At 40.0% G+C, this 16532-nt stretch overlaps 1 protein-coding gene across 1 annotated transcript in view; it reads left to right on the top strand.

Annotated features, from left to right (window-relative positions):
- The first annotated feature begins 3659 nt into the window (after positions 1 to 3659).
- Positions 3660 to 16532, top strand: part of cog5 (component of oligomeric golgi complex 5) — a 39637-nt gene continuing 26764 nt past the window's right edge. Inside the window, exons 1-4 of the mRNA XM_038738460.1 lie at positions 3660 to 3882; positions 5745 to 5857; positions 5978 to 6055; positions 9125 to 9206. Coding sequence (XP_038594388.1) covers positions 3675 to 3882; positions 5745 to 5857; positions 5978 to 6055; positions 9125 to 9206 — 481 coding nt within the window. The 5' untranslated portion in view covers positions 3660 to 3674. The remainder of the gene's footprint in view (positions 3883 to 5744; positions 5858 to 5977; positions 6056 to 9124; positions 9207 to 16532) is intronic.

The raw sequence follows: 16532 nt of genomic DNA, 5'->3' as shown, positions 1-16532 counted from the left end.
CACTAAGAGGTTTAGACATTGTCAATGATTGTGGCAGGGTCACCTGATAATCGTACAGTTGAGGAAGGTGTCTACTCTGTCTCTGACCTACTGTTGTCTTTAGGGCTGCTGTTGCTCCCTGTTCTGCCATACTGTAACCACTGCAGGTGAAGAGATCTGGCTCGAAGGACCAGTATTAAAGAACAAACCTTGGTAGGGGCGTCTACTCAAACTTATAGTTTAGATTGTTTCTTCATCTGTAATAGATCTCCAATCAGAGAGTGACACGGGAACAGGGACTTTGGCTTCCTTTGTCTTTAATGCCTTAGGTACACAGTGACTTAAACTTCAACAGTCATATGATCTCTGGAATTATAAATCAATAAAGAACTGAGTTTAAATATCTAGCCATAACATATTATCAACTTAAAGATATTAGCATCTATGTGCTTGAGTAATAACATTGACATAAAGATATCACTATATCTAGGCTACCATTAGCAGTTTAGCATTAGCATTAACATTGTGACATTATAATCATTTATACAATGATAAATGGTCCACAATCAAACCTGAATCAACAAACTATCATAACATGATACGCAGTTATGATAGTTTCAGGCAACAATAATATAACGCGTAGCCAACTTACATTTGGGCATTCACACACATGCTTAGATGAACAATTGTGCAGCAGCACATGTAAAGGACCCCTGAGTTACCTTACTCACTGCCTGACTGAATTTCCAGACCATATTATGTAGTATTATGCAACAATGCCACCTGCTGGCAGAATATGGGAATTCAGAACAGTCACGGTGCGGTGGCCACAGTGCTCCACAGTTAGCTTGAAATGTCATGAAACGGACTTGCCCGATATGGGGGATGTAATCGATTTTTGCTGTTCTAGTTGTTTTCCGTCCAAAAACAGAAAAATTAAACAAATAGAAAGAAAGGGGACTGTCTTTTCTTTATTACTATTATTATTATTAATATTGTTATATTAGACATTACACTGTTAGTGTACAGTAGAGTTGTGGTCACAGTATTTGCCTTTTATTTGCTTTTATTTATATAATTTTTTATGTATGAGCAAATAAATCTTGTTAAGTTAAAACCTACAGTTAACACAGAGCTACAGAGCTTTTTGTTTTGGGGGATAAAACCTGGCTGTTATAATAATTAGACCGATTAAGAGAAATGCAGGCGGCCTCTGTGCTGGGGGTATTACCCCCAATACCAGCAAGAACGCATTGTCTCAAACCGTCAGCAGCGTTTTGTGTGCTTGTGACATTGCAAGTTCATTCTTCCAAGAACGACTAGCAAGAATGTTCTCCCAAGAACACAAGTCCGTTCTTTGCATTCTTGGTTTTGAGAAACACCTTAAGTTTCGTTTCTGTCGTCAGATTGATGTAGAGAAGAAGAGTTTGCTTTGGCGGAGGCAGTCTTTATATTTTATGGGAGGGCTTTTGGTCATATATATTGACTATTTTTATGAATGCTTCAATGTTTTGGAAGCTTTATGTTATTTGGAATGTGGTTGTATGGAGAGAAATAATGTTTTGAAGATAACTCCCAATAAAAGCGAGCATATAAACAGTAAATATGGCCAAAACATGGAACTTCGTCTGGTATATTTTTGAAAGATTGTGTAATAACTGTTGTATATTAGTTTCTTTTCATCAAATTTACAGTTGTATTCCAGGTGTATTAGAAGATATTCAGGTGCGTTATAATCTACCTTATGATGGTTTTGATGGTTTATTGCATTAAAATATAGCTTCTTTTTCTAGGCGAGGATGAAAATATCATATTTTTTCTGTATTTCATATCCACGTAGTCTGTAATTCCTTACCTTCTGACCTTTCAAAGGAAACCAGAATTATGCATCTAGGCCTAATGGTTGAGGAGTTATTACTGATTTATTTTGGGTATGTTATTTTAGGCGTTTTTCCTGGAAATAGCTAAATTCTAAAGCACAAATGAACAGGCCTACACACCGCTTCACAAACCTGCAGTTAATCACTATAACGCCAGATTTGTTCTGAATTCAGCCCAAGGTTGAGCCCAGCCACCCTATGGTGGAAACTCATTTCAGCCACTTGGATCTGCAGTCTCATTGTTTTGGTCACTACCCACAGTTTATGACCACAGGTGAGGGTTGGAATGTAGACATTGCTAAGGCAATTGGTAACGCATGTAGATGCGGCCGGTAACTCCTTCAAACTTCGCTACCTTTTTGTTTTTCATCAGTTTTTTCCAGCTTTATTGCCGTAGCATGTGAACCTATCACAGAAATATAGTCACTGGAAAGGGAAGACAGTGTTTTGGATTAAAGAGCAGCGGACCTTAGACTATCCACTAGCCAGATCAACCAGACCAGGTACCATGGCGGGTGCGGTGATTGCTCACAGAAGAAAAAGAGCGGGGATAGGAGCCACGTTGGCCCAGCTTGGACTTAAGGCTGCTCCTAAAGGTGTGGTCTGGACAAAATGGGACTCATGTTGGCCAGGCAACGGAGATCAGAGACTGTTGTGCCCACATCATTACAGAGACCTGCCCCATCAACATCCCGGATCAAGCACTGGGCGCAGCAGACCCTGATCAGAAGATCTTAGAGATCTAATGGGGAAACTCCCGGGCACCAGGGGAAAACACCTTGCCTGGTTCTGTCCAGAATAAAAAAAAATACACCTAATAACACCTCTAATGCTCACTGATTAACATGTTAGATTTGAATAGTTTCATCCTTACACAGACAGAATATTAAAATGATCATTTGTTGTACAGAGAATTATGTGCAGTAACAATTTTCTTAATTACCCACCTAACTAATGCTTATGTGCAGCATCTCTGCTTGTTGCCTGGCAACTTTGTGGCGATGACAAGATTGCCTTTTTTTCCCACTGCTGGAAATATGTTTCCATAAAAGAAAATTCTTCTTAAACTTTCTCAGACCTCAATGAATGAAGTCAAATGAGCGGACTAAAAATAAAATAACACAAGTAACTGTGTAAATCAGGTGACCCAGTCTGCTTACCTTGTCTTTACCTGTGATTTGAGAGTAAACATTTGAGTGATGGAATACATCAGTGAGACACGTCATTCTCCCAAGATTTGTCAAAATCCAGTTGAAAAGAGACTAATGTGTAATTCCTGCACCACCCACTGTTTAACTGTGTGGAACAACAATAGGTATGGAATTAATGATTATTTAAATCAGAAGTTATCTGAAAGTATTGCAAAAAATGTCCCAGGGTGATGTAGTCAAATTGTTTCTTTAATTCTGACCAAAACCCCAAAGATATTTAATTTGCAATTATATAAAAGTAGAGCAGAAAATTATTCACACACACTACAGAAGATGAAACTAGCTAGAAAAATGACTCAAGTGATATAAGCGGTTATCAAAAAAATTGTCATTTGACATTTTCTGTCAACCTGTTAATTAAAGAATACATAAATAAACTTAACTGAGTCAGTGCAGTGGAGCTATTTATGTGTTTGACCTCTTCTCCTTCCTCTTTTCTTTTCTTTTCTCTGACCTCAGTTTTTCTTGTCTTGACTTTGCCCTGCAACATTTTCACAGCTCTCTCTCATTAAATCAATTTAAGGTGTATTTTTAGCTGCTGCTGTCACCTCTGTACTCGCTGGCATACTGAGTTAATTTCATTCAGTTAAAAACAGCACCATGGATGACTTCACTTATCTCTCCCTGTCTTCCTCTCTGCTTTGTTGGTCAGAATCCCACCCAGGTTGGCACAGCCCTGCAGGTCTTCTATAACCTGGGCAGTCTAAGAGGGACCATCAGCTCCGTAGTGGTTGGTTACAGGACCACCATACAGGACAACATCACTAGTGCTCTAGATATCAAGGGCCTGACACAGCCAACCAACCCCAGAGGTAAGACCCAAGGAAGATGTGGTTCAGAAAGAAGTTTCTTATACACACATGGAGACACTCACACACTGGATACATTGTCCTCATTTCTAAAAGATGAAAGACAATGGCATTTTATGATGTGACCTAGTTCATGAGTTGGCTTGATCCAAAATAGCTTATTATACCATGGCCACAGAGAATAGTCAATTCTGTCTGGAGGACGTTATTTTCATGGCTCCAAGGTAGAGACCACATAATCTTTCTAATTAATTCACCCAGTACTTTCATATAACTAGCACTGATTAGGCTAAGGATTCTTCCTCTGGCATTTTCAGGCTTTTTAGGATTGTTTCACTTCAAAAATCTTGATAGTCCAGTGATTGTCTATATTTCTTTTACTGTCACCAAATCATAAAAAGACCGAAACCAACAGGGAATGTATCTCCTAACAGGTACTGTGTGTCCTCCACAGACTGATATATCTTCTTCCTCTGAGACATACACTGGGTCACATGTTCCTTCATCTCCATGAGCACATACACTGTAGTTTATTACTGTAGTTTATTTACTCAGTCCCACATACACCATCCTGCTGCCCAAAATACTCACTAGAGCACCACGTGTGGATTCATCCGCCACTGTAAATAGTCCCCAAGAAATGCTCTATTTCCTTCTGTTTGTTTGATAAAACTGCAATAAGCAGCTGTTGCTGCGGGTGGCTGTGGATCAGGAGGTAGAGAGGGCTGCCCGTTAATCAGAAGGTTGCCGGGTCTAATCCCCCGGCTCCGCCAGTCTGCATGTCAAAGTGTCCTAGGGCCAGATACTGAACCCCAAATTGCCCCCGATGGCTGTTCCATCAGGTATGATGGAACTATGGCTTTTTTAAAATGAAACTATATTTTGTGAGAATTTTGTATTACGAGAAAATAAAGTGCAAGACGGCATTGGTTTTGTTCTTGGATTTGATGACAACAAGAAAAATTTTATATAGACTTTCTTTAATTTAATTAATTCTTTAATATCATGTCTTCAGAACATATTAAAATGAAAGCCCAACCAATATTATTGGCTGATATGAGATAATTGCAGATAAATCGGTATCGGCATTTACAACAGCCGATTAATGAAACGGAGAGACAGATCCTTCACTCATGTCACGAGTGTTGCATAGTTTGCCCACCAGAGGGTGCGCTGCAGCTCCTCTGTTAATAACACTGCTGCACCACAGAACAAAACAATCAGCTGACCGCAGTATGAAGGTCAGCTGGGTTACTAGTGAGTTTGTCCTTCATCACCTGAAATACATGACTTAAATATTAATTCTGTTAATCATTATAATGTAATAAAATAATTGTAATGACATGAGTACTATATATGGTATTATTGTTATAATTGGTATACTAGTTGTAGTATATTAGTATCTTTTATTTATAGTTTCGGTTTAGCAGGCCCACAAAATAAGCTACATACACCATTTCCTTTAATGTTCATTAGTAGTAGGACAATGGATCTTTAAATCTATTTTGTAGCTGTAAACATTTGAGTCTTATTTATTAAAACTTTAAAATATTTTGTTGTACAGATTGTTCAGCATTCTGTGATGTTATAACATAACACACGTGTTTATTTTTTGCATTTCTGAAAAGATATATCGGGTTTTAAAGATTCTCACATACTGTAATCTGTATGGTCTTAAAAATCCCATATCGTTCAGGCTCTACTTAAAATAGGCATTTCATAAAAACTCCTCTTATTGGCTCCTGCATTTGTATGAACAGTCATAAATGCTTTTCTCTATCAGCTCTTTGGTTGGGAAATATTGGGATGATGGCACTGGTTTCATATCATATCAAAAACAAGCACTTTGTGTATTTGGCCCCCAGGTGCACCAGGCAGAGCAGTGCTGCCGACACCCGGCAACACCGCAGCTTTCCGTGCTGCTCTCTGGACCAACCTGGAGAAACTGATGGACCAGATATGTGCAGCATGTAGACAGGTACGTAGCTACTGACTGCACAGCAGTCACAGTGTTGAACAGCACATTAAAAACAAAAGTCGAGGCAGTCACAGGCTGTGATGAACTAATATGAAGTTTTCTTTGCTGGATATTTTCCAGGTGCAACATCTACAGAAGGTCCTAATGAAGAAGAGAGACCCTGTCACTCATGTGTGCTTCATTGATGAGATCATCAAGGTGGGCGGACACCATTGCTCTAGTTTTGGCATAATAGTAATAATTATTGCTGATATCAGGCCAGTCTGACCATGTAGTTTTATTTCAATTCAATTTTATTTATATAGCGCCAAATCACAATCACAACATCTCATGACACTTTTCATATAGAGCAGAAACCCAACAATTTTAGTATGAATTAATTTTCATTCTTCTCACAATCAATATAAAACATCCACACCCGTTCTTGCACGCTCTGGCCTCCAAGTCCCCATTTAGTACAGATTTCACAGCAGAAAATACAGTTTCATTATTTGAGAACACCAGGCAGGAATAATACTATCTGGCCTCAGGTTTTCTGTGTGTAAATTAGTTATTTATTAACTAATTTAAAATTAAAATTTGTGTTTTAATTTGATGAAACACAATTTTGTTTAGGAATATAGACCATGTCAGCACAACTTAAACTAAGATACTAGATTAGCAGCAGATAAGAATACAGGACTCCTCTTAGTTACTATTGTACTTGCAATTGGTGCAAATTTGTAACATTTGTAACAAATTTGAAATTACAAAAAACTTACAAAAAACAAACAATTGCAGAACAGTCGAAGATCTGTGGCCCTGGGCCAGTCGCTGTCTTTTTACAGTTAGGATTCCAGTCCTGCATTTAGAAGATACGGACCAGCGATTGTCCGACCAATCAGAAATTGGTCCATATGGAGCAAATCAACCCAACTAATGGACCGACCAGAAGGTGTAAGCCCTACTTGAGTTAGAGTCGGCTAGGCCTGAAGACTAAAAGTTTCAAAATGAAAGAAATATGTTGTGGAGTTAAAAGGCTACAGGCTACATTAGCTAGTACTAGCATAACACACCCAAATCTCTGTCTGAACAGTTGGCAGTTGAGTTGCAGTATGGGTAATGTAGGCCAGGTTTTGACATGGAAGAAGAATGCGTGGAATAGAAAAGAGGATACCCCTGGTTGTGCTGCATCGATTTTCATCCTTTTGAGTTTTTTATAAATGGTGAGCCATTAGTCTGACAGTATTGGATAGTGGTGCTTAATCAGCGGTGCTCTTTTAAGAAGACAAAAGAAAATACTTTCCAAGTCATGGTATTTTAAGTATGACATTTTTGGCGTTATTATAATTCTTTTTTCACACAATGAGGACTGTGGATCCAAATGAGACCTCACATTTAGGGTGAACAGAACGTAAATAAGTTTTACAATTTTGTTAAATGTTATAATTGTTTGTGAATGGGAAGGCGGTTCAATTGCTAAAAGCAAGCAAGAACGAGAAGAATGACGAGGGCAAGAAAGAAACAAAAACAGCAGGCCACCAGCACCCGGGGCCTGGTCACTTAAATGCTAGTAGCTGTATCAATAGTAATCATGGCATTAACCCATCATGACCATCATCAGCATCTCACTCTCGTACCTCCACAGAAACCTAGATGTACAAATCAGAGTGGGAGACTGTTACTATGGAAACAAAGCTCTCACCAATTACCCTGTGATGGAGGTGTGAGTTGGAGACCTAATGACATGTCTAAATGCAAGGCTCCTCAGCAGTGCAGCTGCACTACGACTCTTCACTGTTCCATGTGTCTGCAGAGACACATCATCCTGCTGTCAGCAGCTACATGTTAGAGTAGCTGCATCAAAATAACTATAATTATAAAGGAGGAGAAGGAGATGAAGAGAAGCATTCAGATACCTGAGATGTGGATTGCGACAAATGAGCTGTAACTCATTATGAGGAAGATAATATTTTGTAATCGGTTGTGTAGTGGACCGTGAACACACAAACCTTCACATTCAGAAATGGCTGCCATTTCTGAATGTGAAGGTTTGTACTACATCCCCAGGGCTATAAAAGTGCTAGTTACACTGGTTAGTACTCTGTCTTGCACTTTATTTCCTAAGTCCTGGGATCACTTGTTTTATCCTCTCCTAAATCATGGTTTCTTCACGTGATTAACTCACCACCCACTCATTGTAATAGGAGAGAAAAACGAACTTGAAAGCCAGTGAAATGACTATTGTAACTCCCCTCATTCAGCTCTCAGCAGGGGGAATACCTTCCCTTGCTGCCAGGGTATTAATACTGCTCACAGGCTCTGCTGTCCTGTCATTTTTAGAATTGATTTTCAGATGATGCTGGATTTTAGATCTAGAGTGATCAGGCTCTTGCCTACATCTCTGATTTGTTAAGCCCCTATAAGTCTAAATGCTGCTGGAGATCTTGCTGGTGCACATGTAGTTGGTCTGTTAAAGAAAAACAGAGGAAAAAATTGAAGTTGCAGAAAGTGGAGGATATGAGAAGCCAGCTGGAAAGCAGACCTGCAACAGGCTCCTCTAAAGGAGGATTAGTGTGTTGAACTTTGGAGTGTGTGTTCACGTGATATTTCAGTTTGGTTTCTAACAAAAACAGCAAAATGTTGGGTTTCTCTCCCTATGGCTCCATCTTAACTGCTCATTTCTTCATTCAAATCTCTGTAGTGCATTCAGATGTTGAGATCGGCCTCAAGTCTTCAGCCAGTCTCAAGTCTCTGGTAGTGTTGGATTATGAGTATTCTCAAGCAGTAGTAACAGGTGTGTGTAGCCAACAGAAGGGTAAACGGTCTCATCAGGTTGGAAGGTACAAGTATGGGTACAAAAAAGATTATTTCCAAGATGTTCAGAAGTGTAAGAATATAAAAGAAAAGTGAATGTTTGTTTACAGGATCAACATCAGCACAACTTCATGATAATGTCATTTAAAAAAATGTATAAGGGCAATCAGACAGCAGCAATTACTGAGTAGGAAAAAGATGGTAAGAGTGACCAGTGTCAGTCAAGTTGCCTCCTGTGGCTCTGGAGGTGGAGCAGGTTGCCTATTAATCGGAAGGTCGGCGGTTCAATCCCCGGCTCCTCCAGGCATGTTGAAATGTCCTTGGGCAAGATACTGAACCCCCGACTGGCCCCTGGTGGCTAATCCACCAGTGTGTGAATGTGAGTGAATGCAGATGTAGAAAGGTGCTATACAAATACGGAGCATTTACAATTTTGGGCAGTGTGTTTCTTCTCTGTGTACCTGATGACAGGACGGTCAGCCTGATATCCTCTACACCTTCTGGAATGATGTAACCAACACACTTAGTGAGGAGTTCCACAGAGCAACTGACGGTAAGGCTGGTTCTTTTCCTTCCCCTTAGTCTCCGCTACGACTACAGTTGCTTATTGTTGCCCATGTCAATGCTAATTCAAAGCAAAGGTGAATTACTCAACAAGTGTAAATCTGTTAGGTTTTTCTCATACAGACAGTACATAGCTGCTGCACCACCAGCAGCACAAACAACTAGTGGGAGGCATCATGTGGGGAGCCATAATCTTCAGGCTGTAAAAAGAACTCAGTTAACAGCAGGGATTCAGCCTGTTGTTCATGGAGCTATCAGAGCACTCAGCAGCCTCATATTGAATCAGTGCTTTGTATTATGTCATTGCTTGCAACTGCATCAGAACGCCATAATAATTCTAACTTGGACAAAATTATAAAATCAAATTTGTCAGGATGTTGACAGATTATTGATCTCAAATGACTTTTTAAAAAGTCATACAGTAGCAGAGAATAGAAACGGCTGAATGGCTAAAAACATACACTATGCTGCAGACATCAACAATATACAGTAGGTTTTAAGTGTCGCTGTACATGTAGCGATCTGCTATCACTACCATGGGGGGTTAATATACATTGGCTCATCACACACACACACCCATCTCTGTCACAGATACACTAACAGTAAACCAATTCATTTATTCACCTTCTTTTTCAATGAGAATGATGCTGAAATCGAGGAAGTGGTGAGGACGGACACACACATCACTTCCTCGTAGCAGAAAGAGGGCTGTTTGGTGTCTGTCTCTGTTGTTCCACGTTGCTCTTGTTGCAATTTTTTCCTGGGAGTTCTTCAGATCTTTGGCATAGTTCAGTAATGATGCATTGCTAACTGACGTCAGTAAAACGTGTGTCCACGTTCACTTGAGCTAAAGTATTGTCGAATAGGCCTAAGCCTTAGTGTTTTTTTATGATCAAGTTTTTATTTTGTTTTAAGGAGAAAAAGACAGGTATATGTACTTTACAAAAATAGAGCGTAAAGATATATATACACACACAGACATATACAGATACATGTAATAGACAACTAAATTAAAAATATTAAATAATAATAACCATAATAGTTATAATGAAAAAATGAAATTAAGAAAAACAAGGAAAGAAAAACAAAAAATACCCACCCACTCCCTGGATCCAGGACTCCAAATCTCAGTCACATATTAAATCTGAAACCCACGGAGGATAGTTAAGAGTGAATGCCAAGCCTCTATTGCTGACTCTTTCGCTCCGTGGACTCTAGCTGTAGACAACTCTAAATAGGCAATATCCAAATATTAAGACCCAAACTCGAAGAGAGAGAGAGAATGCGGAGGTTTCCAACGTGTGGCAACTAATTTTTCTGCCGCAGGAAGTCCAGCCAACAATGCTCTTCTCTCATCCAGTGTCAAACCCAGCCTTGACAAATCATTCAAAATGAGTGTAGCAGGCGAGCAGGGCAATCTAATCTCAAACAACAAGAAAGGTTAAAGGCAACCATCTTCCAAACTTTTGCCACTGGGGTACACTCCCAAAAACACACGTATTTTAATTCCAAAGCTTCCAATTTGGCTGCACGTTCTTTGTTTCATGTTGAAGCGTACAAAGTGGTGTTACTCCTTATAAAGCCTTTCACTGCCTCCCAAAGTATCCTCGGATCGGAAACAGAGCCGACACTGAATTCCAGAAATTCCCTAAAATTAGCTTCAAACTGAGCTTTGAAAATTTCATCTTGTAATAAGGAAGAATTCTAACGGCATCTGGGGGCTTTAGTGGAAGACGGACGAACAGTGACTGAACAATGTATTGGTTTGTGATCAGACCAGGTAACCGGAATGTAATGCGCATTCTGAATGTTTTGAAATAAATCTTTTGAGGCAAAGATGAAATCTATCCTCGAAAAGGATTTATGTCTCCCTGAGTAAAATGTAAAGTCTTTCAAAGAGGTTAACAAACGCCAGATGTTGACCATGCCTATGTCAGATGCCCACGAGCATAACGCCTTAGACGCAAGATGTTGGTCCCTGAAAATTTCCCGAAGCAAAGGTCCGGAACATCATAACGACTAACTTGCGTTATCATTCAGTACCATAACGTATAGTTGTATCAACATATGTTTTTAGTGAAGACTGTCAAATCAAATAATATTTCAGTCAGTTTTCACATCAAACTGGAGGGATAATAAATAATAACTACTCTAATGATAAATTCTAAATTTAAGTAAACTAAAAAAAAGTAAAATAAAGTGCCTAATTTTTTTTGAAAAAAATGAAATAAAAAGTGTAGCTTGAAGTGATGAAGTGTAGTCTTAACCAATTCTGTAATAAACACTCAACACATCATAAAAAATCAATAGCTGTAAGGCCGCCTCTTCTCTTTCATTCCCTTTTACAGAGCTACCACTCCTACTTTCTCTTGTTCAGTGAGAAACGTGATCTCTAGTTTGTCCTGTCCGTGTACATGTAAGAATCTGTACATTCTTGATTAAAAGCCATGTGAAATCTCTTTTCCCTTTCATCTCCTCAATTCATGTGTGTTTCCAAAACGTCTCTGGTGAATCTCGATTTAGTGTCTCAATAATAAATTGGCTGTAGGTTGGCGGTCCGGAGAGGACAGCCGGATCCGGATCCGGACCGCGGTCCACCTATTAGTGACCCCTGTCATAGATACTCAAAGTGCTTCACAGTGAAGTGGGTGTTGGGTTGAAAATAAGGCCAGGCCGGGCCAGTTGAAGGCCTGGTCCCTACCCTAACCAACTTATTAAACTCAGTAAATAATACTCTATTAACTTTCTTCTTATGTCAATAACTTCGTAGTCAAAAACTTCACTGGAGACGGTCAAGAGTCGGTGCTAAAGAGTTTATTCCAATAAAGGACAGGTAAACCCGAGTAACATCCCTGCAGGTCTCAGGATGGAACTGATGTGGTGGTCAGCGAAGATCGCCTTATATTCACCTTAAACTCCACCTTCCAGGTGGGCACCTGGTCTCCGCCTATAGTGTTCGCTGACCACTTCCTTACCAATGGTGAATTTTTTATCCTCTGCTGCCATCTTGTGGCCCGTTTACATGTACTGTTTTACCAATTTAACCCTTTCCCTAATGTCAAAGTTACCACTTTTAGCTGAACATAATTATCATTATAATCTATCCTTCTTCATATTTTTAACATTACTGGACTAGAAATTTACCATTATGTTTCAACTTCAGTCTCACCGTTTTTTTTAAAAGTTATACAGGCATAATTTGACACCATTAAAACTTAAACACTTACAATTGTATTTTTAAAAGAATTAATAAAGGAATAACATGATTCAGCACATCAAACATGAGTATGCAATGCCATGTCTCTTACAAAAGCTGGTTTCTTACAGTTTGCATCATTCACAATGTACCATGATCTCATTCTTGGCGCACGTGACTTGCAGCAGGTGTCTTACTGCTATTTTGTATACTATCGATCCTTCTGTAGACTTTAGCTACATTACCTGAGCGCTAAGCAAACATTACATCATCTTCTCTGGTCTTAAATTCATATTACCTCTTCTTATCTTCCTTTTAGCTAGGTTTTGCATGCGTAGCGTGGGCCTATTTGCATGTTCACAGTCAGGCGATGCTAGGTTTTGCATGTTCTGCCTGAACAGCTTCTCTGCTCATGTAGAGACATTGAAAGGGAACAAGTTCATTCAAAGCTTACACAGAATATAATAGTTAGGTTTTAAGAATTAAAATACTAGTGGTCAAACCTTATATTAAAAGAATAACATCAGTAGTCAATACTGTTATCCAGTGAGACAACAGTCATAATACAACACTTCTAGGATCAAAATAATAAAGTAATTATACATAAAACAACATGGCAAACCTTATTTTTCTCAACATGGGGGGGACCTCAACCACCCACCTGGATGATGCACGGCAGCCATTTAGCACCAGAACGTTCACCACACATCAGCTTGAGGCAGAAAGGGAGGGAAACATTGAGCCAATTACTATGGTTAGATGGCCAGATTGGGAATGTTGCCGTGGCACCGGGGAACCCCATGCTCTTTGCGACAAGTGCCATGTGATCTTTAATGACCACAATGAGACAGGACCTCGGTTTAACGTCCCATCCGAAGGACGGCAGCTCCTACAGCACAGTGTCCATATCACTGCACTGGGATCTTATTATTAGGACCAGACAGAAGACTGCCCCCTACTGGCCCACCAACACCACTTCCAGCAGCACCTTAGTTTTCCCAGGAGGTCTCCCATCCAGGTACTGGCCAAGCCCAAACTTGCTTAGCTTCGATCAATCAGCAGTAGCAGGGTTTACATTGGTATGGCTGCTGGCATTCTACAAATTATAAGAGAGAATGCACCTATAAAACAACAATAGGGATAGTAACAGTCCTAAGGATCAAAAGGTAGACCTATGCTATGGGTTACAGGTAGTTGTGTAAGGCATAGTGCAGAGACTGAGCAAAAGATAAATAAATAAACAATGAGTAAATTAAAGAAAAGAAGGAAAACATCTCCAACTATCAGTGTTATAAACCCAAATTGTTCGTCCAATGTCTATCAGAGAGGAGGATGGAGATCGACACAAAGATTACTTTGTCTTACGCGAGTCAGTCTGCAAGGTGCAAAAAAAATATAATAAATAAATGGCGGCTCATCATCCTGCAAGGCCAGGGACACTCAAAGGTTTTTGATGCATTTCAAGGCCTTCTTAGGATCATCAAAACGATGATTTATATCGTTTGGCGTTGTGAATGAAAGCACAGCAGGATAGCTGATGCCAAATGGGATCTTGGCTGAGTGAAGCAGACATTTACATTCCAGAAAGGAGTGTTGTCGCTCCTGTGTGGCCTTGGAGAAGTCTTGATAGAAGCTTATCTTATGGTTCTGCCAGCGGATGTCCCCGATTTCTCTAGCAAGTCTCACCCGCTCCTTCTGTTGAAACCTCAAGAACCGCACGATGAAAGGTCTATGGGTGGATCCAGGCTTAGGTGGTAGTAGCGACCGATGAGCACAATCCAGATCTAGGCCCCCTTGGAAGTCAGCCTGAAGAATTTTGGGGTGAGTAGCCCTCAAAAACGATATGGCATCTTTATCTTCAACACGTTCTGGGAAACCATAGATGTGTTCCTCCTCCTCTAGCATATCAAGACGAGCCTCCACGCTAGTCCTCCAGGTTAGCACGTTGTCTAGCTTAACCTCAATTGCCTCGACTGCTCTTCTCGTTTCTGACACGTCCTTACGGATGTCTACTAAGTGGTTGGCTTGGTCCTCTGATAGTTTCCAGAGAAGCTCGTGAATTTTAGCAATGGAGATGGACTCATCTGTGTCGTCTCGCGCTGGTGATACAGAAGAGGCATGGGAAGCTTTTGAGCTAGCGGTAGCCTTGGCGCTTTGCTGTTGTTGAGACGTATTTTTGTTTTTCCGGGGGTTTGGCATACCGGTAGTGGGAGAAGCCTATAATCAGCAACTTGTGAGGAAAAATAACAATGTGATAAATTGCGAATGTTTTTCACACGTTTTTCACACAAAAAGTAAACTCGTGGTGCTGGAGCCTCCAACCTAAGCAGCCATCTTGTTCGGTGCCATCACGTGACCCTCCCTAAGCCTAATAGTGTTAAGGTTGTGTATTGTGTTTGCTGCTGCAGAGGAAATCAAGTTCCTGTTTTCAGTATGAACGCCACCACAACGTCTTGACTATACACACTGTGTTCCCTGCTACGTTTGACATACAGACATTATTTTAAATGCCTGTTTTTATATGAGAATTTACAGTATGTGTGATTTTAATGAGAAATAATCTATACGTACTTCACTGACCCCCTGAAATACCAGCATGAATCTCCCGGTTAAGATATACTATATACAGCACTTTCATATTCTGCTTTTTGTTTTTTCCCCTTTCCTTGATATCTTTTTTTGTGCATGTATCAGGTTTGCAGAGTCAAAAAGCTCAAAGTTCACCCCAAAGAGAGTTCCCATCTCCCACAGAAAACTCTGCTCTGAACTGAAAACAGCTGGAGTGTAGTCCAGCCTTTACTTCCATAATCTGTCATTATGTAACATGTGTCGTAATGCTCATCTAGCGGCTAGTGTGGCAAGTCCTGACAGTGACAAGACGTCCGCCTGCTGCCTCCCTCACCCTATAAAAGACCAGTTTCTTATAAATTAATAATGTACAGCTGAACCGAGCCGTGATTACGGATTTTCAGGACCCGCTCTACTGTGCATCTGATTGGTACTTGCCTAGGTACTGCGCATGTGGAACTCCAAACACAGATCAAATAGAAGTGAGATGCATCACTCCATAGCTAAAACAGAGCCTTCAACACAAAGTGAAAAGAAGAGCTGCAGCAATGTGCAGTCTAACAAAACTGTGTAAACTTATTCTTGTGTTACCCATAAATAAAATTATGAACCTGAAAATGAGCAGAATATGACCACTTTGATTTAATTAATTTAATTTAACAAGCAGTGATAAAACATCTGAGACATATTGGTGATTTTGCATCCAGGAAGTCAGACAACATTGTCTTTTCTACTATTGCCAAGTCCAACATGAAAACAAACATAGAAAGTGTGCATCCCAAAGTTAAGTCAGTAATTGCAGTACACTGGCATCAATGAGAGAAACTGATCGTTTTGGAACAAAGTGCTTCTCATTAATTCCAAATGGGAGCTGATTGTTGATTCACCTCCCTGATCATCTCTCTTTTCCTCCATCTCACCACAGTCTCTCTACAGTCAGTTGTGAAAAATACAACAAATTAAATGCCAGTAACATCTCTCTCTCTCACACTCACACTCACACACACACACACACACACACACACACACACACACAGATCATATGGAGGCGTTTCAGTAGAGTTGTCTGATTACAGGGAATAACAAAATGAGAACAGGAGAGGCGGATTTGGCTGCTTTCTCTCAGACTTGGCTATAAACTCACACTTTACTGAAAAACCTGCAGTTTCTGTCATGCTTTGTGTGTGTTTGTGTACGCAAGCTGTGTGGTGAAGATATTCTTTAACAAAAATAAATATGGAAGGTTGCTTTGTTGATATGTGAGTAATATAGGGGGATGTTTTCTATAAGCCTTTCTATCACTGATTGTCTCAGTTTCCTTTTTTTCTTCTCCCTCTTTTTGGTTCATTCTTTGTCATTGTTGATTAAATTAATGTATCTCCAAACAAGTAGTATGTATTATCTCTTCAGCCTCTGAGCTCCACTGTTGTCCAAAAACCCTTCAGTGAGCCTCACTGCTGCACAGGGTCACATGTTCTGTCATCTCCATGAACACACACACTGTAGTTTATTCTGACTCAGTCCCACATACACCACCCTGCTGCCTCAAAT

This window comes from Micropterus salmoides, unplaced genomic scaffold (genome assembly GCF_014851395.1).
Source record: "Micropterus salmoides isolate LMB-PRFRI ecotype aquatic unplaced genomic scaffold, ASM1485139v1 Ms_hic_scaffold_23, whole genome shotgun sequence".
In the NCBI taxonomy this organism is placed as follows: Eukaryota; Metazoa; Chordata; class Actinopteri; order Centrarchiformes; family Centrarchidae; genus Micropterus; species Micropterus salmoides.
This window is presented reverse-complemented; position numbering and strand designations above follow the sequence as displayed.